The sequence below is a fragment of the Cygnus atratus genome, chromosome 27 (genome assembly GCF_013377495.2).
Source record: "Cygnus atratus isolate AKBS03 ecotype Queensland, Australia chromosome 27, CAtr_DNAZoo_HiC_assembly, whole genome shotgun sequence".
NCBI classification, from domain to species: domain Eukaryota; kingdom Metazoa; phylum Chordata; class Aves; order Anseriformes; family Anatidae; genus Cygnus; species Cygnus atratus.
In genome coordinates this window covers 169,095-193,702 of record NC_066388.1, presented here as the reverse complement: position 1 = coordinate 193,702, position 24,608 = coordinate 169,095, and the positions used below count along the sequence as shown (strand labels likewise).

The 24,608-nt window shown below is 61.0% G+C and overlaps 2 protein-coding genes across 2 annotated transcripts in view; both read right to left on the bottom strand.

The window, feature by feature from the left end:
* Positions 1-4,806: 4,806 nt before the first annotated feature.
* Positions 4,807-6,639, bottom strand: NKX6-3 (NK6 homeobox 3). The gene is made up of 3 exons (XM_035562813.1): positions 6,258-6,639; positions 5,120-5,289; positions 4,807-5,037 (listed from the first exon to the last, which is right to left on the bottom strand). The coding sequence occupies exons 1-3, from the start codon at positions 6,637-6,639 to the stop codon at positions 4,807-4,809; spliced, it is 783 nt and encodes a 260-aa protein (XP_035418706.1).
* A 4,907-nt stretch (positions 6,640-11,546) lies between these two features.
* ANK1 (ankyrin 1) overlaps positions 11,547-24,608 on the bottom strand; it is a 60,101-nt gene continuing 47,039 nt past the window's right edge. Inside the window, exons 19-44 of the mRNA XM_050715796.1 lie at positions 24,369-24,467; positions 23,949-24,047; positions 23,752-23,844; positions 23,438-23,510; positions 23,037-23,060; positions 22,124-22,226; positions 21,745-21,832; positions 21,366-21,454; positions 21,054-21,278; positions 20,481-20,635; positions 20,064-20,275; positions 19,733-19,937; positions 19,463-19,559; positions 18,881-19,109; positions 18,579-18,704; positions 18,372-18,491; positions 18,153-18,237; positions 17,828-17,902; positions 17,126-17,257; positions 16,784-16,930; positions 14,655-15,207; positions 13,753-14,011; positions 12,646-12,879; positions 12,386-12,469; positions 11,995-12,102; positions 11,547-11,612 (exon numbers count right to left, since the gene is read on the bottom strand). Coding sequence (XP_050571753.1) covers positions 11,547-11,612; positions 11,995-12,102; positions 12,386-12,469; positions 12,646-12,879; positions 13,753-14,011; positions 14,655-15,207; positions 16,784-16,930; positions 17,126-17,257; positions 17,828-17,902; positions 18,153-18,237; positions 18,372-18,491; positions 18,579-18,704; positions 18,881-19,109; positions 19,463-19,559; positions 19,733-19,937; positions 20,064-20,275; positions 20,481-20,635; positions 21,054-21,278; positions 21,366-21,454; positions 21,745-21,832; positions 22,124-22,226; positions 23,037-23,060; positions 23,438-23,510; positions 23,752-23,844; positions 23,949-24,047; positions 24,369-24,467 — 3,780 coding nt within the window. The remainder of the gene's footprint in view (positions 11,613-11,994; positions 12,103-12,385; positions 12,470-12,645; positions 12,880-13,752; positions 14,012-14,654; positions 15,208-16,783; positions 16,931-17,125; positions 17,258-17,827; positions 17,903-18,152; positions 18,238-18,371; positions 18,492-18,578; positions 18,705-18,880; positions 19,110-19,462; positions 19,560-19,732; positions 19,938-20,063; positions 20,276-20,480; positions 20,636-21,053; positions 21,279-21,365; positions 21,455-21,744; positions 21,833-22,123; positions 22,227-23,036; positions 23,061-23,437; positions 23,511-23,751; positions 23,845-23,948; positions 24,048-24,368; positions 24,468-24,608) is intronic.

The window sequence follows — 24,608 nt, the reverse complement described above, 5'->3', positions numbered from 1 at the left end:
GTAAAGCAACTTGCATTTGAGCATTCATCCTGTGTACTTTCCAGTTATCCATATGGTCCTACAAACTTTAGCACTTTAATTGGGTCCTCTGCCTGCTCTTACATGCTGTTTCACTGCTACCCACAGAAGCCCACTTGCATTCGCTAGAACATTAGAGAAGGCGATCTTTATTAAAATCCTCCTTTGTGCCCAGAGTGGTGGTTGCTGAGCAAGGGCATCTGATGCCTTGCAGGTCAGGGCAGCTATCCTGTGTTGAGAGTCCTTAAATATGAGCTTCTCTGAACAAGCTCCCAATATGGATTCAAGGTAGTTTCCTTTCTGCTTGTTTTTATTTGGGTAAAACACTTATATCAAGAAAGAGGCAGAGAAAAGAAAGCAAGAGAAAGGAACACGAATTCCCTTAACCTTTCCCAAAACATACTGTGCATACCCTCACGTTACTCAGTTGTGTGCCACCTTCCAGCTTTGTATTGTTACTGTATTTGAAACTATTATTTTGGGTCAGTTAGGGTATCTTGACCTGTGTCCAGACAAGGTGCAAGCAGGGTATGCACAGAGCATGGGGTGTCCCCATAACAGAAACCCTACTTTCCACCATGTGCTATTTTTCACCTGTCCTATGACTATCAACTTAGGCACGGGTATCCTAAAATCTTCCCAATACAATACCTGAGAGGAGACAGTCCTCCTTACAGTGATGTAAAGCTACGCTTAACAGCATATGATCTATTAAAATATAATTATGGGAAATATTTCTATACCAAATTGATTCACCTTTGCTTCTTGCAGTGATCAAAACATGATCCTGCATAAACATACACACAGACACATTACCTAAATGAACATGGGGTTCAGTTATCAGTGATCTGTTACACGTGATCCCCATTAACACCAGCATCACCAGGAGAAACCATGCTGCTCTCATTTGGTGATGGAGACACCTTTATTGGCCCCATGCTTTTCATTATTACCCCCATTTCATATTCTCTTCTGCCTAAGGTCAGACGTGGCAACTGATGTAAGGGAAGAAAAAAATAAAATGAAGAAAAGTCTGGTTTATTTCCGTTTCCACCAAAGATATTAAAACAAAAGCAGCTGAAGCCAAGCAGTGAATAGTTAGCAGCATCTACGGGGTTGAAATGAATTGCTTGTGCTCCTGTATTACCAAAGGAAGACAAAAATAACAGCTTGCTACTAATAGGTACCTGAAGTGCTAGGGCTAGAACCCCCTCCTGCAGGAGTTTATAGTGGTGTTAAGGAGCTATTCACCAGTAGTTTGGTTTACCAGACTCACTCTTAGCCAGTCTCACTCTTCACCAGTCCTCTATCCATGTTTCTTAGCTGATGGGGCTATTGCTTAGCTACTTAAAAAAAAAAAAAGAAAAAAAAAAAAAAAGAAGTAACCTCTTTCTTGTCAGTTTTTGTTGGCAGGCAGTGTGTTTGATCACCAACTTTTAGATGTATGAGAAATAGTGGGTATAACGTGCATGCTGTGGGAGCTACACTTCAGTTCCCAAGGGGGGTCTGTGTTACCCTGTAGCACTTTCCCGTACCATTTAACCATAACATTTCACTATCTATATTTGCTCCGGTTCCTGCTAGAGTCAGATCCGTGCCCAAAAGGCTGCTGCTGGCCTCGTGGCTGCGATGGTAGCCTCTGGCCAGCCCCAGCCCTGCCCAGATGAGCTCTGCTGCTCTGGCCCCAGGGCTCGCGAAGTTTTTTCCTGCCCCAGGGGCCGCTTGGCCCAAACCCCAGCACCGTGCCCTGGTCTAACCGGCTCTGTAGGGTGCATGAGACCCAGAGCGCCGCAGGGTCCGGGCTGTGCTGTGCTCGCTGGGTGCCCCTGGGCTGAGCTGCAGCTGGGGCCGCTGCACTGGGCTGGGGATGTGGGCAGCGCATCGCTGCCCAGCCTGCCCCCACCTGGGCAGGGTCTCAGGGCTCTCCTTTGCCTTGCCCCAGCCAGCAGCCCGCTCCCGTGCACCTGCCTGCACTCTTCCTGGCCACTCCAAGTCAGGCATCGTCTTTGGCGGTGCAGCTGCAGCTGCGTGCACAGGCAGGGGCTGTGCTCCATCACCTACAGCAGCCCCTGGGTGCTGGGACCTGGCTGCAGGTGCCCACAGGTGCCCCCGGGCTGGCTGCCCCAGCCTTCTCGCGGTCCCCAGGTGCCTCCAGCCACCACCATGCTTGTGGCCATCCCTGCGGCCCTGCTGCTGCTGGGATGCTGCACGGCAGGCCGGACAGGTTAGGAGGCACACATCCATCTTGCCTTGGCTCCCCCTCCCCATGCCCCCAGTCAATACGTCTCTCTCCGATGGGAAAGTTAATAAATTTAGCTCTAGATTAAAAGTATCGATCATTTCATTTGTAAGCAATAAATAACCAGGGGGAGCGCTGGGCGGCCCACGGGGTAGGGGCTGCCGGCTCTGGCTGCAGCAGCCATGCAGCCCGCTGGGGCCAGGGGCCCTCATATGCATTCTGCCCGGATGCTGGCATTGATTTGCTATTAGTCTCCCCACACCACCCAGTAGCACATCATTCCCGGAGCCGCTATTAATGGCCTTTTGATAAATAATCACTTGTAAGTCAATAAATTTTTATTAAACAGTGTGGCGCTTTGATTTATGAAAATCCGACGGGGTTTGTCTGGGAGAAAAGGGATGCGGAATTGAAGCGGAGCTGCCATCCATCTGCCTGCCAGTCCGCCCTGCCCGCGCTTGCGGCCGCACGCCCCGGAGCGGCGGCCGTGTGCTGCTCGGCGGGGAGCCCGGCCCCACAGCAGGCCCCAGGCAGGGCCACGAGCGGGATCTGCGGTGCCGGAGCTCGCTTGCACCATGGGCCAGGTCCTACCGAGCCCCCGGTGCCCGTGGGGGCTGTGTGTGGCTGCGAGCGGCCCCAGCAGGTGAGCGGCGCTGTGTGCTGGTGCCGGCCTCGGGGGCCGCTCTGCCGACGGAGCTGGCAGCCCCACAGCCCCGGCTGAGCGGTGCCACGCGGCCCCTGTCCAGCTGCGAGCTGCACGGGGCAGGCAGGCTGTGGCTGCGATTTGTCTCTCTCCTCGGCTGCAGCAGGCCCTTTGCCACCTGCTTTATTTGTCTCCCAGCCCTGACGTGGCATCAGACAGGTGTTAAACTACTTAATCACTTTAAAATTGTTTTAATTTTCTGTTTTGTATTGATCTCCACAGCACCAATTAATCAGCTCACTGGACCAGGCAGTTAGTACATTAAAAATTGTCAGCCACACTGGGCAGCTTAGAAAATGTCAAAAAAATATCTCAACAGCAGCCCCGCACTTCGTCCGTGCAGAGCCTGCTCCCACCAAGTGCCGGCTCCGTGCAGGGAGGGTGACGGTGATGTGGTGCTGCCCTGGGCCAGGGCCTGTAGGACACGCGGTGCACACGCAGTGCGGCCGGGGGACCTCACGTCCCATGGAGACCCCCATCCCATCAAGGCACCAAAGGGGCTGTGTGGCTGGGGGAGGGCTATGCCCCTCCCCCCCACCCCCCCCACACTTCCCAGGGGACTGGTCAGGGAGCTGGGGGGGGGGGGGGGGGGGGCTCAGCCTTCCCCAGGCCCCCAGGAGTGGCTGCAGAGCAGTCGGGGCTCCTTGCAAAGCCCAGCTCATGGTGGAAAGTGAGGGGGATGAGAGGACCTGAAGCCAAACACGGGCCTCAGGGCCATGCAGGCAGGCGTGCAGTGACTGCCTGCAGCCCCATGCCTTGCGGGGGGGGTGCTGGGGGCTGCTGCAGAGCCACAGTGCTGTGGGGGCTTCAGGGAGGCTCAGCCACTGGCACTGCCTGCAGCTGTCAGGGGGGGTACCTTGGGTTGCAGCACCTCTGTGCCCATGCCACACTGCTAATCGCTGGACGGTGGGCCGGCAGCACCTTATCTCCTATCGATTTCCTCCCGGGACACAGCAGCTCTGTTTGCTCATACCTGGCTGGCATTTTGCTGGCTCTTGGCTGATCAACCGACCAGCCTGCCGGGCCCCAGCAGGGTGCCCATGCCAGTGGGAGCCCCTTGGGCATCGCAGGCAGCTGGGGGCCACTGGCCCCATGTGGCACCCACCATCAGTGAGAAAGGGCTGAGCCCCAGGGAGACGTGGTGTGGGGGTGCACGGTCCCCACGTGTGTGCAGCCCCGAGGCAGCAGCGGGCTGGGTGCAGCACTGGGGGGGCGCCAGGTTGGCAGCAAACACGTCGGTGCTATTGACACTGCATCAATCCTGCAGCCCTGACAGGTGAATGGGTTCTCACTCACACCGTTAAGATAAATGATATTTATTCGCTGCTAATAGGTTCCAACAAGAGGCCCTAACAAGTGACTTTTGAACCAGCACCTCTTGCTGCAAATGCATGCCCAAGCGGGCAGAAACCCTGGGAAATGTTCCCAGGGCTACCCCACTCCCTTCCTGCCCCCATGCACAGTACCCCAGCCACAGCCCCTTCCCCTGCCTGGCACATGGACCCTTCCCACCCCATAGGTGCCTTCCCAGCCCCTCCCCAGCCCAGCCTCGTGAGGGCATCCCCAGACCACACACCCATGAAGCAAGCACAGGGACTTGGCTGTGGCTGGGGCCTTTATTTCATTGGTGCTGCTGGCACAGCTGTGCTTGCTGCTACCCATGCCTGCTGCAACCAGCCCAGAGTCAGGAGCCCCAGGCAGGAGCTGCTGGGGGGGAAGGGGGTAGGGGGGGGGGCAGCTGTGCCCCATCTCCACAGCCAGGTGTCTGAAGGGGCATGAAGCAGGCAGCTGGGCCGGGCTGGGCACCCAATGGCCCCGGGGACTGGTGGTGCCGGCGTGGCTGTGCTCAGCCGCTGTGCGTCCCCAAGCCCAGCACTGAGAAGGCCGCGCGGTGCTTCCTCAGCAGCAGCCGGATCTTCTCATCATCTGAGTCGGGGTCCAGCGGCTTGTTATACTCGTCGTCCTCAGTCTCAGAGGCTGCCCGCTCTCCGCCAGAGCCCCCCGCCCGCTGCGAGGATGAGGAGGGCTCCAGGGCACTCTTCTTCCTCCATTTGGTGCGTCGGTTCTGGAACCAAACCTGCCACCCCATGGGACTGGCTCTGTTAGTCGCCACCCTGCCATGCCCCCTGTTCCACGTGCCCCACAGGACCCATGCTCACCTTCACTTGGGACTCCGTCATGCCGAGGGAATACGCCAGCCGTGCCCGCTCGGGCCCTGCCAGGTACTTGGTCTGCTCAAAAGTCTTCTCCAGAGCAAAGATCTGGTGCCCCGTGAAGGTTGGACGTGTGTGCTTCTTCTTGTGCAGGCTGTCGGCCAGGTGAGCGGGGGCTGCACGAGAGGAGGGAGGTGGGTGAGCACCTGGGCTCCCCGTGGTGCTTGGCTCTGGGCAGTTCTCCCTTCCCCAGACACTGTGCCTGCATGCCCCCAGCCTCAGCGACCACAGAGTCCCTCTATCCTGTGACCCCACTCCAAATTAAAACCGTGTCCCGGCTTCAAGGCTTCAGTCCCATGCTGGGAGGGCTGTGCAGCCCTCTGTGCTCACCCCACAGAGCCAGATCCAGGCTTTGCACCTGCTGCTCAGGAACGAGACTGTTTTGCTGAGCTGAGAAGGGAACAGTTGTTAGGAGCAGTGCATGACCTCAGAGCTGCACAACACCAGGAGCACCATGCCCCGCACCTCACTGGGTGCACGATGGGAAGGCGGCACAAGCGGGTCGGCTCATCGCCATGCTGAGAGCGGGCAGCTGAGCTGCCTGACCCTTGTGAGCCAAGAGCAGTGCCTGGAGAGAGGAAACAGGGCTGCAGGTGCTGAGCAGCAGAAGCTCCTGTGGGGAGTGCGCCAGGGGGGTTCCTGCAGGCCAGCAAGTGCGGCCACCCTGTCCACCCTCCATGCTCCCCCACCAGCTGCACCAGGCAGGCAGCGCCACCAGCTCCTGTCCCTGGCCTGAGCTGGGCCAGGCACTGACCCAAGGAGGCTGCTGGGGGCAGGGGTCTGCAGGGGCAGCGGGCTATGCCTGCCCTCATCAGCCGTGCTTTGCCGTGGGGCTAAGCAAAGAGCCAATCCCCAACCATCGTTCCTGCCCCTGCTCTCGAGCCAAAACCTCTGCTTCCTGGTGCAGCCTGCAGGGTGGCCACCCGTGCCTCGTGCTGGGCCATGGAGATAATGCGGCTCGGGTGGCTGCCCCACACCGCAGCCCCCGTGCCAACCGGACGGGACTCTGCAGAGCCCCAACGTGCCGCACCACTGCCCGCGGCCTCCGCCTGCCCCCCGCTGCCCCCAGCCCCGCTGTACTTACGGCCGCCGCACTGCCGGCCGCCCCGCCAGTCAGGGGCCGCCTCCGCCCAGCAGCTCCGGCCCCGTGGCAGGTAGTCGCTGGGGGCCTTGGGAAGGGCCCCCACCTGGGGCCCATAATAGACGCCTGGGGAGCTCAGTCCATTAAATCCGCCCGCGTGGGGGTAGCTGGGGAGGAGGCTGCTGTTCGGCGTCGCCGCGGGCCGGCTGAGGATGTCGGAGATGCCGTGCGGGGTTCCAGCAGCCAGCTGGGCACCCAGCCCGGGGGGACCCAGCTTGTAGAAGGAGCTCTGCACCGAGTACTGGCAGACAGGTGCCTTGGCCTCGGGGAAGGCGCCCAGCGAGGGGCCGTTGAGCAGGAAGGTGCCCGGCAGGTTGGTGTCCATGTCTCCGGCACCAGGGCAGCCCTCAGAGGCCGGCACCCCGAGCGCGCGGCAGGCAGCCCATCCCCGCCATGCCAGGGGCTACCGGCCCACAGCGTCCACGCCGGCCGGCGCGTGGCCAGCGGGCGCCTGGGCGACGCCGGGACCCCGGGCAGGCTGACCAGGGGGGCCACGGCCACGGCGGGCGGGCGGCCACGGCCTCGGCGAGCAGCCCCGGCTGACCCCGCGCCCGCCGAGGCCCCCGCAGCGGGCACTCAACTTGGGCTTGGGGAGAGGCGACACTTCTGATAAAGGTGAGCGCCATTAGAATACGGGGCGCCCATTGGCCGGGCGGCCGCGGGGCCGCCGCCCATTGGCCGGAGCTCCGCGGCCCGGGCTCCCGTTGGCTGCTCCGCGGGGCCAGCCCGGGATTGGCCCTGCCCAGACAAATCGCGCTTTGAGAGCCCGCGGCCGAGGGGCGCCGCGGGGCCGCGAGCTGCGGGACGCCGAGCGCCGCTTCCAGCACCGCGGCCAACGGACAGCGCGCGGCCGGGCGGCACCGGCACCGGACCGGGACCGGGAGCGGGAGCGGGACCGGAGCGGGACCGGGAGCAGGACCAGGGACCGGGAGCAGGGACCGGCACCGGGACCGGACCGGGAGTAGGGACCGGGACCGGGGACCGGGGACCAAGGACCGGGACCGGGAGCAGGGACCGGACCGGGACAGGGAGCAGGACCAGGGACCGGGAGCGGGGAGCAGTGACCGGGACTGGACTGGGACCAGGGACCAGGGACCGGGAGCAGGGACTGGGACCAGGGACAGGGATCAGGACCAGGGACCGGGACCAGGAACCAGGAGCAGGGACAGGGATCGGGACCAGGGACCGGGAGCAGCGGCTCGCACCGAGCACCCGCTGTCGGCCGTGGCAGCACCGCAGCCCCCCGTGTGGCTGGGTGGCACCCCAGGCATCGCACGTGTGCTCCCAGCAGCGGTGGGCACGGCGGGTGGTCATGGGGAGCAGATGGGCAAGGGGAGGGCAGCTGCTTCCCAGCCCATCCTGGATGAGGCTGCTGGTGGGTCGGCCACGAGACCTGCTTGGGTGGCTGGGGGGTGGGGGGTGGGGGTCAAGGGCATTTGTGCACCCGTCAGACTCCCCCACAAATGGCGGTGCACAAACAGCTGCGAGACCCCCGAGTGCCACCTGCACCCCTGGCGATGGGGTATGGGCAGAGAGAGGAACCCTACCCCCCCCCAGCCACAGGTCCTGCAACCTCTGTCTTCCCCTCACCCTTGGAAAAGCAGAGATGAGACGCGGTCTGTGTTAGTTTCTTTATTAATTCATAGTCTGATAGCTGGTGTACAGGGAAATGACCTATACATCAAGGGCTAAGACAGGGAGATCCAAAAGGCTTGTTTCCATAACAATTAAAAAAAGGAAATAAAAGTAATTTTTAAAACTTCTAAAAAGCTTCTAGTGTGCAGACTGCAGCATTCTCTAGGCTCAATGTCGGGTGCAGCCTCCCTCTACCAGCCCTACGAGCAATCCGAGCGCAAAGCAATGTCACTGCAGGTGCCGGGCACGGTTGCAGCACAGCACATTCCCTAAGGCGTATACGAGGCCAAAGCACAGGACCCAACACAACTCTACAGTGATGCTACGGAGTCAGCTGTCGCAGTGGGTCTAGGTAGGTTATTGTACACAGCAAGGGTGATGGATGGAGAATCTGCCTACATGGCTCAACTTTGGGGTGGGGTGGGGAAGGGGTTGTTTTGCTCTCCGGGGCTAAGCTGGGCCATTTGCTTTGCTGCAGCTAGGCTTTTTAACCAGACTGCAGAGGAGCCGGGGGCTTTCCTGGCAGATGCGCATCCGCTGCAAGACAGTAGCCCTACAGGACAGGTGGCCTCTGCCAGGGCCACCATTGCATGGCCTGAAGCTGGAGGTGGGCTTGTTCTGCATGTGGCTACAGAGAGCAACCTCATGCCCTGCAAAACAGGCCCCCGGCCAACTCCATGGAAAGAGCAGGGGCGTCTCCACACCACTGTGCTACAAAGGCCAGACCCCCACATTGGTAAGGTAAAGGACAGAACTGGGGACATGGGACCTACTGCCACTGTCTGCATCCTGTCCTCCTAGGGTCAAGTTTTGTAGCAGATTCAACCTCCTGCACCTCTCTGCATTGCCTGGACAGCCCTGCCTGTCACTGCTCCCCTGCCAGAGCAGCTGGCCCGGGTGTTGCCCTGGCTCCCAGCATGGCTGCTCAGCCTGGGCTGCTGCAGCAGGGCCTTTCTCCTGGCCAAAGTGCAGCCACCCAGGGGAGAAGCCCCCCCATATTTCTGGGGTTGGTCCTGGGAGGGCCAGCATCCATGGGGTTAAGGGTCTGTGCTCATTTGTGCCCTCGCAGGGAGGCCAGGGGACCCTGCAAAGCCCTTGCACAGGATGCGCAGTGCAGGCTTTTGACTCCTGCCAGTTCCTGGCTCATCTCCTGAGCAGATATTGTGCTGAGTAGAGCTAGGCACAACCCTGTGTGTGGCACAAGCATCCCCTGCTCTGTCTCAGTACTCCTCTTCCCTGGGCCCCAAGCACCTCAGTGCAGGCTACCAGCTTCACCCCAGCTGAAGCCAGCACAAACTGGGGCTTGCACCATGGACCAGCCCAGGGGACTGTCCCCATGGGCCCCTGTCTTCAGGCCAGGAAGGGACCAGGCTCAGGCAGAGGGGCACAGGGCAGGGGCAGTCTGCTGCCCTTTTACTCCTGTAGCCTCCCAGCTCTGTTCACCAGAGCTGCTCACATAATCCAAAGGCTTTGCCCATCCTGCAGCCCGAAGAGGTATTTGGGAGTGGAGCTTTTAGTGCTTTGTACATACTGCTAGAGTGTCCCTAGGGGTTTGCATAGTATTTATTGGTTCATATACACAAGGCTGATTGCTGTACAGTTTACACCTTCAACACAAGCAACGAGCCCAGAGCCCTGCCCTGGTGGGAGACGCTGCACGTGCTGGGGAGAGGAAGGGCAGCCCTGCGCCAGCCCCTCTGCCCAGGGCAGCCACGCTCCCTGCAGCCCCCCTCTCCCACACCTTTCCAACTGCTGCCCTCCCCATGCCCCAGCACTCACTGAGAGGGATGAGAAGTGAGTCCAGCAGAGGCAGCACGGGTGACGAGGGTCAAGCCCCTCTCCATCCGCGGTGAGCAGCCATGCTGCTCCAGCCTTCCTCCTGCAGCTGGAGCACAGGCGTGGGGATGCACTGACACACACAGATCTGTGAGGGTGGGTTCTCCTTCCCTCTTGCGTGCTGCCAGTCCAGCTCTCGCCTCCCAGAGGAGCTGAGAGGATATCCCTCATGCGTGCTGCTGTCTTTGGGCTCCTGCTGGCAGTGGGGCAGGGACGGGGGCCCCTTCGTCTGTTTTAAGTACTGTAGCTCATGCGTCTTGCAGTCAGTCAGTCATGCGAGTAGGACGGTAAGTATGTCTCGTACAGAAATCATGCCATTAGCCTATAGAAACATGTACAGCCAGCCCTGCTCCCCTCCACTCTGTTTTCCTCTCGTCTCAAGTTGGTGTCAGAACATGTGTGGAGTTCAGTGGTTTGGCGTTGAGGTGAGATCCTGGAGAGACACAGAGAGAGACAGAGATGGGGTTCCCAGGCATTTGTGGTGGCACAGCCAGGAGAAAGGGAGGGGACAGCTGGGTATGTGGCGGTCCCAGCCCTTTCTGCACCCTGCACTTGTCCCTGCACATGCACCCATTATGCCCAGTCACCACAAGATAAATTTTGTGGGGGGTGCCAGAGAGACAGCAACAGAGCATCAGTGAGTGCCCTCTCTGGAACAGATGGCATAGATGGTATTGACGTTGCTGTCCCAGCTGCAAAAAGCAGTGACAGGCAGGAGCTGAGCTGCACCAAAGGCACTGTGGCACTGGGAAGGAGCTGGGAGGGCTGCTGTAGGCTTTGGGGCAGACATATCCCTTTGGAGGCCAGTCCCGAGCCCCCAGCCTCACCTAGGGTGAATGACTGCGCCGTGCTCTCACAGCAGCAGGTAAGATCCCCCAGGTTCCTAACGCAGTCCCTGAGCTGTTTTTGCATGCTGTGGAAAACAGCAGGAGCTAAGGAGCACCACCGCAGAGAGAGGTAGACCCAGGGACTGTCTGAGGAGAGGGGCAGGCAACAGGTGTGGGGACACAGTCTGCATGAACACATGTCCACAAGCACAAGTGTTTTGACTGTCACGCACCACAGACAACCCACTAACACAGTAAAGAGATTAGAGGGAGAGAGAGAAGACATACACAGTCACGCACGCACAGCAAGGCTGGAGGACGACTGCCCCTGTTAGGCAGTCTCCTCCCTGGCGCAGGCAGAAACTGGCAGCTGGGGAGCCTGCGTGCCGCGCCTGCCCCCAAGTGCTGCGCTGCCAGCCCAGCAGCGAGAGTGCAGAGTGTAATGACGTGGCCGGGTCCCAGTGCGCTGTGCCAAGCTCCTGCCTTAAGCCTGCCTGTTCCACCTAACGGGCGGCTCAGGGTGCAGGGAATGCACAAGAGAAAGGATGATCCAGTGCTCATGCTGGGGATCAACAGAATAAATGTCCTGTGACAAGAACAGGTCCCCTGCCCTCAACCCCTACAAGCATTGTGTTCCTGCACTCCAACTGCACCACATCCCTGCTGCTCTTACACGCAGCAGCAGCAGCATCCTGCCATGGACTGCACCCCCTTTCCTGGCCCCCAACAGAACCTGTGTGGGGTAGCACAGCCCTGCCTGCCCCCATCTCTTCGCTGCAGCCCCTCTCTGCCGGCTGAGAGCTGGGCACAGCCCTGCCCCACGCCCCCAGCAGGGTGCTCGTGACCCGCAGCTCAGCGCAGGCAGCAGCACGAGGAGCTGGCACAGAAGGAAGAACAAAGGTTGAGTTACCTCAAAAGAGGCCATTTGAGGGGGTCACTGCTTTCCCCTTTTCAGGCTGGCTCGTTTCACTATCTGAGCCCCCATCCTGCCCCCGGAGACCTCCAGTTTCGGGACATGCGCTTGTACCTCCTCCTGAGGGAGCCGCAGGGACAGGAAGCAGGACATCACCCAGGTGAACAGACAGACACACAGAAAAGGACAGGAGAGGGAAAGGCAGAGTCAGTTGGCAGAAGACACCAAGCAAGAAGACTGGTGCAGGGGGCAAGAGCTGCCCCTGGCAGCCACAAAAGGGAAACAGGAGAGGAAAGCAGGACAGAAGAAAGGACAGAGGGTGGTGGAACTCCAGAGCCCGCAAGTGCTGCAGAGGCAGTGCTGGCCCCAAGCAGGGCACCTGCAAGGCAGGTTACGAGCCACACCGTACCTTGGCCCCTAGACCATCCCGGTGCAGGATGGAGTACTTCATGAAGTGATCGGCCTCGGCCTCTAGGTCTTGGGGCTCCTGCAGGGAGCCCTCCAGAATCAGCTCCTCATGCTCCTGCCTGTCATCCGTGTCACTGGGGCCCAGCTGACGCACCACCTTCCGAATGATCTGCGGAGAGTCATGCAACCAGGCATCACAGCCAGCCCCAAGTTACCAGCCCATGCAGGGCAGACCCAGCCAGCCCTCAGGCACCGTGCCTCCCTCCTCGCCCAGTCTGGCCCTGAGCCCCACGTGGCAGGCATTCCCTGTCCCCTGACTGTAACCATGGAGGGCAGAATGCAGGCACCCCGCACAGCCCCTGGGCTGCAGAGAGGGGTGGGACAGCCTGGAGAGGGGAGAGCAGGAAGGCTGCGGCACGCACCCTGCACACACCCTGCCCCTGGTCACTCACCTTCTTGGTGACGATATTGCCTTGTTCGTCTGTGAACTGCTCCTCTGTCACCTGCTCCCCAGGGAGGTGAAGAACTTCATTGCCCTGCAGGAACAGGAGGAACAGTACGGTGTTCCAGGGGGCAAGAGGAGCCCCTCTGCAAGCAGCACAGCTCATCTTACGCACACCCCACAGCCTCTGGCTCCTACACTGCCCCAGCCCCTTCTCTGCTCTCCTCTGCACTTGTCCCGGCGCTGCTTTTTCAGCTCCCTGCCCATTACCTTCACAAGGACACGCCGGCGGACGACCCTGGTGGAGAGAGACTCCTCATCATCCACCAGACCCTGGCTCTCCCCGAGCTCCTTGTCCAGCTCACGGTGGGCGTGTTTGAGCAGGAAGCAGACAGAGCCCCTGACGATGTGCATGACATTCTGGCAGCTGACCAGGAAGAAGGCCAGCAGCACCACGACAATCAGCAACTGGGCCAGGAAGCCCCACATCCTGCTTCCGCAGGGCTGGGCGTGTGCCCCACAGGTCCCAAACCCGCCGCTCAGACTCTGGCCACGCTGCCCAGCTGGGACAGACAAAGCCCCCTGTGCAGGAGCTGCCCGTGGGTCCGCAGCGTGCCCCAGCTCTGTGGGAGGGCTGCTGTAACCCTAGCTGCTGCAGATCAGCTGGCTGGGGCGGGAGAAGGCAGCAGGCAGGTGGGGTGTCCTTTGCGCTCACAGTTTCTGTCAAAGTCATGGGGCTGGGGCTGCAACAGCACCACCCGTCCCCAGCCAGGCGGTGACAGGGACAGCCCTGTCCCCCGTCCCCGTCAGCCTGCCCGGGCTCTGCCAACAACCTGTCTTGCTGGCTGCAGCCCCAGGGGCAGCAGGCAATCCTCTGTCATGGGACAAATGAAGCCCCAGGTGGGAGCCAGGGGTCGGGGCTGCCGCTGAAGCTGCACATGGCACCACAGAGCTGCGCAGCTGCCCTGCTGCAGCTGCCCCCGAGAGCAGCCACGCTGCCGGGACAGCTCTGCCTGCCCTCCCTGTACCTGCCAGCTCCATGCGGCTGCGGCAGGACGCCCACCACCCTGCCTGGCCCCCAGACCAGCTCTATTTCTGGCCTCAGCAGGCTGTCAGGGCCAGCAGCCAGGGCAGATACTCAATAAGGAAGCAAGCAGGGAGGCTGCCTGGTTTATAAATGGAGAGCAAGAGCTCACATATCGGGTGCAAAGCAGGCTATTCTGGGCCACCAGAGGGCTGAGAGGCCCCCCCAGGGGACAGCGCAATGGTTTCTACTGGGACACCTCTGCCCCTCAAGCAGCCGGTCAGCCCAGCTGACCTGGTGGCAGGCAAGGGGCTGCCCATGGGGCCTGCCCCTGCTGTTGCTCTTACCCTCACCTGCCCAAAGAAGTGGCTGTCTGCCTCCTCCAGCCAGCTGCCCGTGGGGTGCTGGGGCTGCCAGTCGCTGTCCTCTGCGGAGCTGACCCGCATCAGCTCCAGGGCTGGTGCCAGGACCTGCTCTTGCTCCTGGCCCTGTGCCCCGGCAGCCACGGTGTACGTCGGGCACAGCCTTCGGGTGACCCCCTCCTGCCAGGAGCCCGCTGTCAGGTCCTGTAGGCAGGAGATAAAGGAGCCTTCTGCATTCCAGTCCCTCAGCCTGGGCACCGGAGAGGGACAGGGACAGGGAGAGAGAGACAGAGAGAGAGAGGCAGTCAGCTTTGCCGGGGCACCAGCCGACCGCTGGCAGGCGCACCGGCACAGCCTGCACCCCACTAGGCACGGGTCTCCCCGGCTGCCAGCGCTGCTGGGTACCCGGCACAAGCAGCACAAAATGCAGATGCACAAAGGGCACAGGCCTCCTCCCTGCCACACTCCCTGCCAGTCCCACAGCCTCGGCTGCCCCACACTGCCCCTGGGTCTACAGGCTCTAAGGCAACGCCTCGGAGCATCACTGGGCTCTGCCACGGACACCGTGGGACTGGTGCCACTGGGAAGACATCAGGATACAGCCCCGTCTGAGATGATGCTGGGAAGCACAACCTACATGCAAGGCCTGTCTGTCTGCAGGGGTTCTCCCCGCCCTGTGTGCTTTGCAAGGAGCCCCCAGAGCATCTCCAGAGGGTTACAAGGCACTCTGCCCAAGCCACTGCTCTGTCTGCCAGGGGTGCCAGGCCTCCAGTGCTGGAGACCAGCAGGGAAGCAAGCAAGGCTGGGACGTTATTGCAGCTGGCCCAGCACAGGGCAATAGCTGGCGAAGCTCCCTCCCTCCACACCCCCTCTGGCACCCTGGGGCACAGTACCTGTCTGCACTCTTCTCCACAATGTGGCTAATGGTCGGTGATGCCGTGATCCTGGCTTGTACCTTCTGCTGAACTGAAACAAAAGAAACTTCACTTTCTGGGTCCTGCTCTCCAGTCCCCAGCTGGCAGTCCCCGGCTGGCATCTTCTCCTCTGGCCTCTGCCCCTCCTCCTGGTCTAGCAGTTCAATCAGACCATTCATGGCATCTGAATCCACTGTGTCATCCTCAACTAGGTCCATAGAGCCCATGTGGTCCGGGCCATGTGTGTCTGTCAGAAGCTGCCCCAGGAAACGGCCTTCGCTCGTGGCGTCCGAGTCCTCAGCCTTGCTGCACTCCAGAGAGGAGTCCTCAGCCGTCACCAGCGAGGGGGTGAGCCCCGAGGACCACACCTGCATGTCGGACATCTCCATCAAGGCATCCTGCTCAGTGGCAGCCATGGGGATGGCATCCATGATGGCCACCTCATTCCAGTACTGGTCGGCACGCAGCGGGGATGGCAGCGTGTAATGCAGGGAGGCAGGGGACAGCAGCTCATCCTGCAGAGAAGCGTAACCTACATGGGCAGACAGAGGTGACACCTCCAGCAGCCATCTCACGTACATACAAGCACGGCAGGGCGAGAAGGGAAACAGCCACCAGGAGGGTGCCCACCCTGAGCACAGCACCATCCTGGCCACACCAGACCCCCACGTCTGGGCTGAGCAGGACTGCACTCACTGGCTGCTGCCTTTGCATGGTCCCTCCTGCCCCTGCAGGTGCTCCTGTGCCTCCTTTTGAGTGCTGGGGCTGCACCAGGCCAGACCTTGTGGCTGCCCACTTTCCATGGGGAGGGCGGGCCTGGGGTCCAGGTGATGCCCCATCCCCACTGCAAGGCACGGTGCCCTCTCTGCCACCCTACTCTGTCAGCCCCTGGGTCCCTGTCCCCAGCCCCCATCCAGCACCAGCTGGCTGAAGGGCAGCCTAGAGCTCAGGTGGCCAGGTTCTGCAGGCACCAGCTCCCAAAGCTAACCCTTGAGCTGGGAAGGATAGCCCCAGTAAACATCCATGCTGAAGGACGCAGCAGGGGCTCTACAACCTCATCAGTGTCCCTGGCCCTGCAAACAACTGTCATGTCCTCGTCGCCCGGGGCCACGTGCACAGCCCAGGCACACTGACTGGGACTATGGCCAAGACGGGCAGTCCCACACACACAGGCAGCTTTGCTCAGCCTCCTTCAGCTCTGAGCCATGAGCCCCTTGTTCACCCCTGGAGACTAAAAGGGAACTCATCCTGCTCTGGGCAGCCAGGGACTGCCAGCAGAAGCCAGGGCACAGTGAGCAGCTGAGAGCCCCCAGCCCCCCCCTTGTGCAGGTGCCTGGCTGGAGGCAAGCAGTACAGGGCCAGCGAGAGAAGGAGCAGGGGCAGTGCAGACAGGGAGGCCCAGGATGGCTGCCTGCAAGTGTGACACAGCCAGGAGAGGGGCAGTTCCAGGTGACATGCATTTGCTGGAGCAGGATGTGGCTCCTGGAGGGCTCAGCTGAGCTGGAGACAGTGGAGACAGGCAGAGGAAGATGAGAAGGGAGGCCAGGATGAGCTCGGAGGAAGGAGGTGAGAAGCAGTGGCCCCCAGGAGTGCATGCATCTGGTGGCACTAGGTGGCATGTTTGAGAGCAGATCGAAGGGAGAGACAAAGAGGGGGAGAGCGATGAGCCAGAGCCACACAGACAGTGCCATGGTGCAGGGCTGCAGCAGCCCCAATCCTACCTGGTGCACTGGCTCCCCCACACCACACACAGCAACTGCCCCTGCCATAGCCCTGCACGCAGGCAGGCTGTGCCTGGCACCCAGCCCAGGGCACAGCCACGGCTGGACAGATGGCTCCAGGAGCTCCCTGGCCACTGCTCAACACCGGTACCGCGCGAGGAGGAAGACCCACATGTCTGTACTCTGAGAAGATAGCATGGCAGGACCGAGGCTCCCATAGCACAGGCCCCCTTGGAAAGGCTCCATCTGCCTGTGGCACCTCACACCCACTGAGCTCCTAAGGGGCCACCAGCACACCTGGATCAGGGCAGACATCAGCCCCAGTCTGTCTGCAGCGACTCTGCCCCCGGGCCCTCTGGCATTCCCTGTGTAGGACTTGGGGCTCACCATTCATCTGGGAGGGCGAGAGGGAGTAGTCCCTGTCCGCGTAGCGCCAACTGCCCTTCAGGCTCCGGCTCTGCCGGCCAGAGCCCTCCAGTGTGCTGACAATCTCACTGCGGTCGATATTTCTCAGCGCTGAGTACAGGCTCTCCACTGCAAGGGAAGCTGGTGTCAGCCATAGGCAGGGCAGGCTGGTCACTGGGGGGACACAGCCATGCCCCAGCCACCCTTCAGGCAGGTGTACGAGAACTGGTGGCATAAACCCAGCCAGGGAGCCCTGAGCACGTACAGGCTGCACGGCCAGCCCAGCCATTTCCACTCCTGCAGCAGGGCACCACAGATACTCACTCTTGACACTCTTGCCCTCGCGGCTGACCCAGAGGTTGAGCAGGGCTATGCTCTGCTCCAGCAGGGAGTTGGGGTTCTCCACACGTATCCTGTTGATGTCATCCACCCCAAACTGCAGCTCACGTGCCAGCTCTGTGGGAGACACCACATCTCAGCATCACACCCTTCGGTGCCTCCTGCCAGCTCCTGAGCCAAAAAGGCAGGAGATGTTGTGAAGGGCTCAGCCAGACTCAGCACAGTCCCTCCACATCCCACACAACATGGCAGAATGGGCAGGAGCAGGAGCTGGGATGGGGCAGAGGCTGAAGCCTCTCTGCCCAGGCTGGCTGTGACTATCATCTCATGCTAAGGAGAAATGCAGGTACTGCTGCTGGGTGTGTGCCTGCACCGACAGTGCTAGGCCTCCAGTAATATGGACAACTTGGACCAAAACCCCTGGCATCTGTGCACGTGCTTGTGCATGCATGCAGGGCTGAACGGAGGCTCATTGCATGCTCACAGCTTTGCAGAAGTGCTGGGACCTGCCACAAGAGCCTGCCAGAGGGGCTAGTGCAGACTACGTGAATACAAACTGCATCAGGAACCAGCTCCCTGGACAGCGTAAAGCACATTCATGAGACCCTGCAGCATCTTCCCAGCCTTCCTAAGTGCTCAGTTTCAAGGCACATCGTGCATCCTTGGGGCCATGAAGTGTGGACTCACCTGCCCAGCTGAGGCCCAGCTGCTCTGCTATGTCGACCATCTTCTGGTCTGCACGGTCGGTGCTGCTCAGAGAGCCTGGAGGAGAAGAGGGAGTCACAACTCCAGCTGCACAGGACCCTGAACTGGGGGGCGGGGAGGGAAAGAGGTACTGGCTGCGGGGGCTCAGCACAGCCCTGCATGCAGGACCACGGAAATCCTCAGGGAGCAGGACACTGCCACACGTGTGAGTACAGCAGGCTCAGCCCAGCCCTTCTTCCTGGCTTGGGTACCCCTACCCTAACCGCGAGTGGTGAGAGGCTTGAATAGCACCCAGCTGGCTGTGTACCGAAACTGCTCTCGCTTAGGATGCTGTATCGCTCCCGCAGAGACAATGGTGTCAGTGTCTTCCTCCGCTCCTCACTGCTGCTTCCCTGCAGGAGTGGGGACAAACCGAGTGGTTACCAGCCTGAAAAGAGGGCAGTGGCTCTGCTCTGGCACCAGCACAGCCCCAGCACAGAGCGGCATGGCCACATGGGGCAGCTGAGGAAGAAGAGCAGATGCTGACCTTGGTGCAGGGTGGTATGCTGATGTTGAGGTGGCAGAGCACGTGCTGCAGGTCCTCGTACTTCATGGCCTTGCGCAGGAAAGACAGGGAGCCGCTGGCTTCCCGACTGCTGTCCCGGACCTGTGCACCAAGAGGCCGGGTAGTGGGGCCTGGCACAGGGCAGGTGCAGGGGCCCCACTGCAGCCCAGCTCTGTACCCTGCCAGTACCTTGATGGAGATGACAAGGCGGTTCTCCCGGAAGGACTGGAAGAGGAAGGTGCGTGGCTGCGTGGTCTTCTTAACAGGAACCAGGTTTCCTGAGAGCTCAACATGCAAAGGCATCCCCTCCACCACCTGGAGGGGAGGGAAAACAGGATAAGTCCCTGTGCAGGGCAGCTTCCCCTGCCTCTGACCCCCAGCCCTCCTCTCCAGGCCGGGGCCAGGCCCCTCCACTGGCATCAGCAACCCCCCCGCACAGGCAGCCCTTGCCCTTGCCCTGCTGTCTCCCATGCATGCTGCTGGGGGCAAACCTCAATGTCCCTGCTGCGGGCCACCTCGGTGAAGTTTTCATGCTGCTCTAAAGTCTTGTCCACCTTGTCATCAGTCATGCAGTAGCAGCGCAGCCTGCCTTCCCGTGCATCGTTCATCTTGGCAAACACCACAAATTTGGCCATGTAGGGCACAGCTGTCAGCTCCTTGTACAGCATGGTGGCGAAGTGCACGGCCTCAGCTGTGCGTGGGCAGTCGGCCAGCCAGAACCTGTGGGAGGGCTGGATCAGGGGTGCTGCAGAACTGGTTCCCCAGCCACACCAGGAGAGCAAACAGCACTGCAGAGGTTGCCACAAGGGTTCTGGGTGTGGGAGTTGCACACAAGTGCAAGAACTGGCCCTTTCCCTCAGCACACCCAGGTGTCACAGTGTTTCCTGGTGTGTGTCAAGGCAGCAAGGGTGTCTTAAGGCTAGAGTCAACTGCCCTGCATGTGGGGGTGTGGCAGCACCACAGAAACCAATGAGCACAGGGGCTGGAGGCTCTTTTCAGCACAGACTGCACCCCAAGAGGGCCCCGGGATCAGCAGGTGTCCCCACTGCACCACATGCTTGCCCACGACTTACCTGGCAGACACATTGGTGGTAAAATTAGCACATTCCTTTTCATAGACCAACTTTGTGGTGCCCGTGATGTCTTCCCACTGAGCTTGGGCTGTCCCTCCTGCAGCAGAAAGCAGGGGTAAGCACGCTGCCCCTCCATAAGCCAGGGGTCTGCTCTCCCCACTGCACAGCTGCAACCTGCCCTTGACTCCCAGGAGCTACATCCCACCAAAGCGGCCCAGCCCGTCCCCACCCAGATCACTTGTGCCTGCACAGCAGGGGCAGCACCCTCACCAATCACACTGCAGAGCAGGCGCAGGCTGGTGGTGTCACCCTCGCCACTGTCTCGGGGACTGTCCTTCCAGGACGGGGGCAGAGGGATACGGAGGCCGATGGGGCGGTGGAACTTCCGCCGGCGTGGCTCCACCGTGACAATGGGGCTGAAGGTCGCCTGGTTCCCCAGCAGCTTGGTCACCAGCTCATCGGGCACAGGCTGTGCCTGTGGGCAGCACAGGTGGGGGAGTCAGGGCCAGCCCCTGCAAGTGCTGGGATGCAGCCTGGGCCAGCTGCCTGTCCCTGACTACAGAAGCCCAGCCAGGCTCCAGACTGAGTTCTCTGGGCTCACCTGCAGGGCCAATCTCACTTCCTTGGTGACAGCGGTGTCTGGGAAGGTGGCCTGTACCATGGGCACCAGTGTGCTTCTCAAGCACCCTCCCTCAGGGCCGATCATGTCACAGACCTGGCAAATCCGGGACATGACCACAAAGTAGAGAGGGAAGTCGGTAGTGATGATGCGGCAGACCCTCTTCTTCTCCAGCTCCTCCACACTCTCCAGCTCTGCAAGGGCAGCGCAGCCATCAGTGTTCACCCATGCTCCAAGCCCACGGCTCTCACCCACCACTTCTTCCAAGCTGCACCTACCACACCTTGTTTGGCCCCATCCCACCATCTCCCAGCACGGCCGCGGCCATTCCCAGGCCAGCTGCAGCCCTGTCTGGGGGGGAGTCGCCTGGTGTCAAACCCCAACCCTGGCAATGCTCACCCTCATCCATGCCATTGAGTAGCTGGTCCATGTAGCTCTCCTCATAGAGGTTGCGGTGCTCCTTCCAGACCGAGCCATTCTCATTGCGCAACACCACCAACTCACGGTCTCCACGCCCATAAGAGGCAAAGTGGGGGATCTCCACGATGACAGGGCTGCAGATAGGGAAGGAAGTGTGCTCACACCCATGTGCTGCCACTGGGATTTGCAGGCAGCAAGGTGGCTGTGGGCAGAATGCCTGGCCACGCTACACAGCCACGGGAAGAGGAAGACAGGACACCTCACAGCCTTGTCTCTGGGAAATGGAGCTCTGCACCCAGCAGGCCACTGCTGATCAGGGCTTTCCCCAGCACAGCCACAGTGGCTGCCACTGCTCCATCACGCTGCAATCACCCACCCCAAAATTGCACTGTGCCTGGCCAGAGCTGGGATCACTCCTGCACCAGACCTCCACAAGCAGCAGCCAGCACAGGTCTTGTCCCCAGTCTCCAGAGGAGTCCAGGCCCATCCCCAGCCCTAAGGGATGGTCCTGGTGGGGGCAGCCCCATCCACTCCATTTCCAGCCACGCTCACCTGAGGAATTGGGCACCGGCAGGCCCCAGAGCGATGATCCGGCTGGCCAAGCCCTCCTCCTCAGCCAGATTTGGGGGTGCGGGCAGCTTCTGGGGCTTCACCAGGCGGCAGGTGATGCGGGTCGGTGCGGCGCAGGCGCGGGGTGGGATGACCACACGCAGCCCGTGGTGCCGGCTGCCCCGCATGGAGCCGCCGCGGGCGTCCACCATGAAGCTCACCAGGAACCTGCAGTGGATGGAGGCAGGGGCAGCTGGTTGCCTTGCAGCCAGCCGTGCGCACATCACACAGGTGCCACACGGGCCGGGCACTCACCCTGTGTGCACGGGGCTGGCCACTGGGCTGATGTTGTCTGAAGTCTCAGTGGCTGGGCTGCTGGGGATCAGAGAGTCCTCATCGAACTCCTTGGAGGGCTGTGTAAGGCAGGGAAGAGCCCCCATGGGCACAGGGTCCTGCTTGGGGGTGCTGAGCCTGCTCCCCCCTCTGCACCCTCCCAACCCTAACGAGGCAGCCCCGTACCACCAGATCTGTTCCCCCTGCCCACCTCACATTTTAGCTCTGGGCTGACGGGGAAGGGGGGTCCACCAGGCAAAGAATGACCCAGGGGCCATGGCAGGCTGTGTCCCATGCTCACCTCCTGCGGGGACACCGAGGGTGCATGCAGCAGGCTGACTTGCTCAGCTTCTGTCTCCACAGGTCCTAACTGCTCAGGCTCCTCTGCTCTGGTCACCACAGTCTCAGGTGGAATACAGGGGACCTGTGGGACAGCTGGAGACTCCTCCCTGGTAGGAGAGAGCAGTGACAGCCACTGCAGCGGCAGGCCTGGGACCCTCAGTTTCCAGCCATCCCAAGCAAGCCCTGGGGCCACTGGGCGAAGGCGCACTCAGCCACAGACCCACACATGTCCTGGTGCAAGACCAACACCAACCAGCTGTGCCTGCTGCAATGGCTGCTGGGGCTCAGGGACGTACTCCTGGCCTTCAGCTGTCCCTGCCCTGTTGGCATCCCAACCCAACACCAAACTGGTCTCACACCCCACTCTCACTCCCTCTCTGCCATCCAGTGCCTCATACATTTGCTCCAGTGTCATCCTGGTCACAAGCTCCAGCATCTCCCTCTTGCTCTCCTGGTCCCTGGGTTCAGGTGTCCTGGGCTTCGGTGCGATCAGCTCCTCCTCTGAAACCGAGAGCTGGCTTAGCATTGCAGAGGCAGCAGGACAAGGGAGCACAGAAGCTCAGCCTTTGTCCCCATCCCTGCTCCCACCACTGGCCCCACACATTCGTCCCCAGATGTGTGGGGGCTTTTCCCTCTGACAGAGGCCAAAGCTGTTGGTTAGTGGGACAGGAGCTGTAGTAGCTGTTGGGAGCCTCGGCTGCCAGCCGACCCCTTTTCCACAGCACCCACACACACAGCAGAGCCTGCTGGGGACACCTCACCGCCGGGCACTGCAGACAGGTGTAGGCAGGACGGGGGCCACATGAAGGACTCACCAACATTGTCAAGTGCATCTGTGCACCTCTAACTGGGGGACAAGCCCAGCCAGCACCACCTGCTGGCCCAATTAACTCCTGCTAAGGAGTCCACCAGGGCTGGGCTTGTGCTAAAGCCCTGCAGGAAGGAGCCCAGCACCTCCCAAAGCAGGAGAACAGCCCTGGTGATGGGGAGGGGACTGCAGCAGCACAGGGACCCTCCAGTGCTCAGCTTCACCCCCGCTGTGGCCAGAGCGGCATGGGGTGGCTGGGTACGGGCACCAGAGCTTGCCACAGAACCAGGTTCCTCTGCCCCCCTGGTTGGGGGACAGCCCTGTTCATGCAGTCACACCACAGCAAGCAGCATGGACATAGATGGGCAGAAGAGGATGGCAGGGCCTGTGCTGGGTAGCACCAGCCCAGCAACAAGGCTCAGCAGATGGAGGTGGCGTGCAGATGGTTAGTGGCCATGGGGTGAAATGGGCCATTGAGCTGGGGCAGGAGACGTGTTTCATACCCATTACTGTGACATGAGCAGTGCCTGCAAAGTAAGAAGAGGCAAAAGTGAGGTCTCAGTGGGAGGGAACAGGAACAGACCAGCTGCAGCTGGGCTGGGAGCTGGTACTGCCCCAGGGAGCATGGTGGGGTGCTCCATGTGCCCAAGGGCTCTCTGCACATCTTCCTCGGGGTACGGGGCCACAGAGAGGTCCAGGTATCTCCCCCTCGCACAGCACAGGGGAGCACCCGAGCCAGGGGAAGCCATTCCTGGAGGCTGGTGGGCTCCCCACCTCCTCTCTGAGAGACCCCTGTGTGGCCAGGCAGCTCCCCCAACCCCAGTGCCCGTCCCTTGGGCTGCTGGCAGCAGTGCCGGCTCAGCCAGCAGATCTCTGGGGGTGCGACCTAGCTTCAGCCTCTCACCTTCATCCTCCGACACATCCAGAATCTCATCCACAGTCTCTGGGAAGCTCATGCGGTACTTGTCACTGACTGGCTGCGGGAACAGACGACAGTCAGAGCAGGCCAGCCCTTACCACACAGCCGCCCGCAGCTCCTCTCCCCATGCCTGGGCACTCAGGCTGCACTCACGCCAACGTCTGCCCCAAGTGAGACCACAGCTGCTGCCTGGGGCTCGCTGCCTGGCCAAGGCCAGCAGACCCCCGCCTGGCTGATCCCAGCCCCAACTCTCCTACACAGGGTCCTGCAGCCTGCCAGTCCCATGCCCAGGAGCTCACCAGGATGTCAGTTTCCTCTGTGACAATCTTGAGCACATCTGTGACAGAAATGTAGCCGAGCCGCTTTGCAATGGCCAGGGGAGTGGTGCCATTCTGTGCAAGGAGGGAGGATGGGGTCAGCTGCAGCCATGAGGGAGCCCAAGCAAGCACCTGAGCTCACTACAGGGTGAGGAGGTGCAGGTGAGTGCACTTCCTACCATGCTGATTTCGTTGGGAGAGGCACCATGCTTCAGCAGCAGCGTCACGACATCCGTGTGGCCCTGCTGTGCTGCCTGGTGCAGGGGAGTGTAGCCCAGCTGCGGGAGACGACAGAGGGTGCTGCCATCAGCTCTGGGTTCTGCTGCCCAAGAAACGCTCGCCCCAGGCTTCACATGATGCTTCACGCCTAGAGGACGAGGTCTTCCCCTCTACTTTCTGGGGTGAACGAAGGGGTCTGCAGGACCCAGCACCTGCCCGGGGCTGTAGGTGGACTACAGCAGCTTTCAGTCACGGAGAAAGGAGGGCTTGGAGCAAGGTGGAGGGGTCATGGGGGCAGGGGCGGGCAAAGGCTTTCCCATCAACCTGCATTCTGTTCCCCCAGGGCAGAAGGGTCCTTAGAGCACAGGGCATCACTGTACCTTAGTCTTGGCATTGACATCAGCCTGGTGCTGTAGCAGAAACTTCACCAGTTTGATGTTCCCATAGTGGCTGGCCACATGCAGCGGGGTATAGCCCATCTGAAAGACAAGATCGGGACTCAGCCTGCCTTCAGCGGTGCTTTCTGCCCTTCTGTCTTGGGTATGCTGATTCCACGGGCAAGCCCCCACAGCTGAAGCATGGAACATGTGTGCTGGTGCTGCCTGAGAGCCCAGGATCAG

Coding starts and splice junctions, on each gene's coding strand:
- NKX6-3 (XM_035562813.1), bottom strand. CDS start 6,639: ATGGACACCAACCTGCCGGGCACCTTCCTGCTCAACGGCCCCTCGCTG. Junction 5,290..6,257: donor CGGCCGGCAGTGCGGCGGCC/GTAAGTACAGCG, acceptor CCTCTCGTGCAG/CCCCCGCTCACCTGGCCGAC. Junction 5,038..5,119: donor TGACGGAGTCCCAAGTGAAG/GTGAGCATGGGT, acceptor ATGGGGTGGCAG/GTTTGGTTCCAGAACCGACG.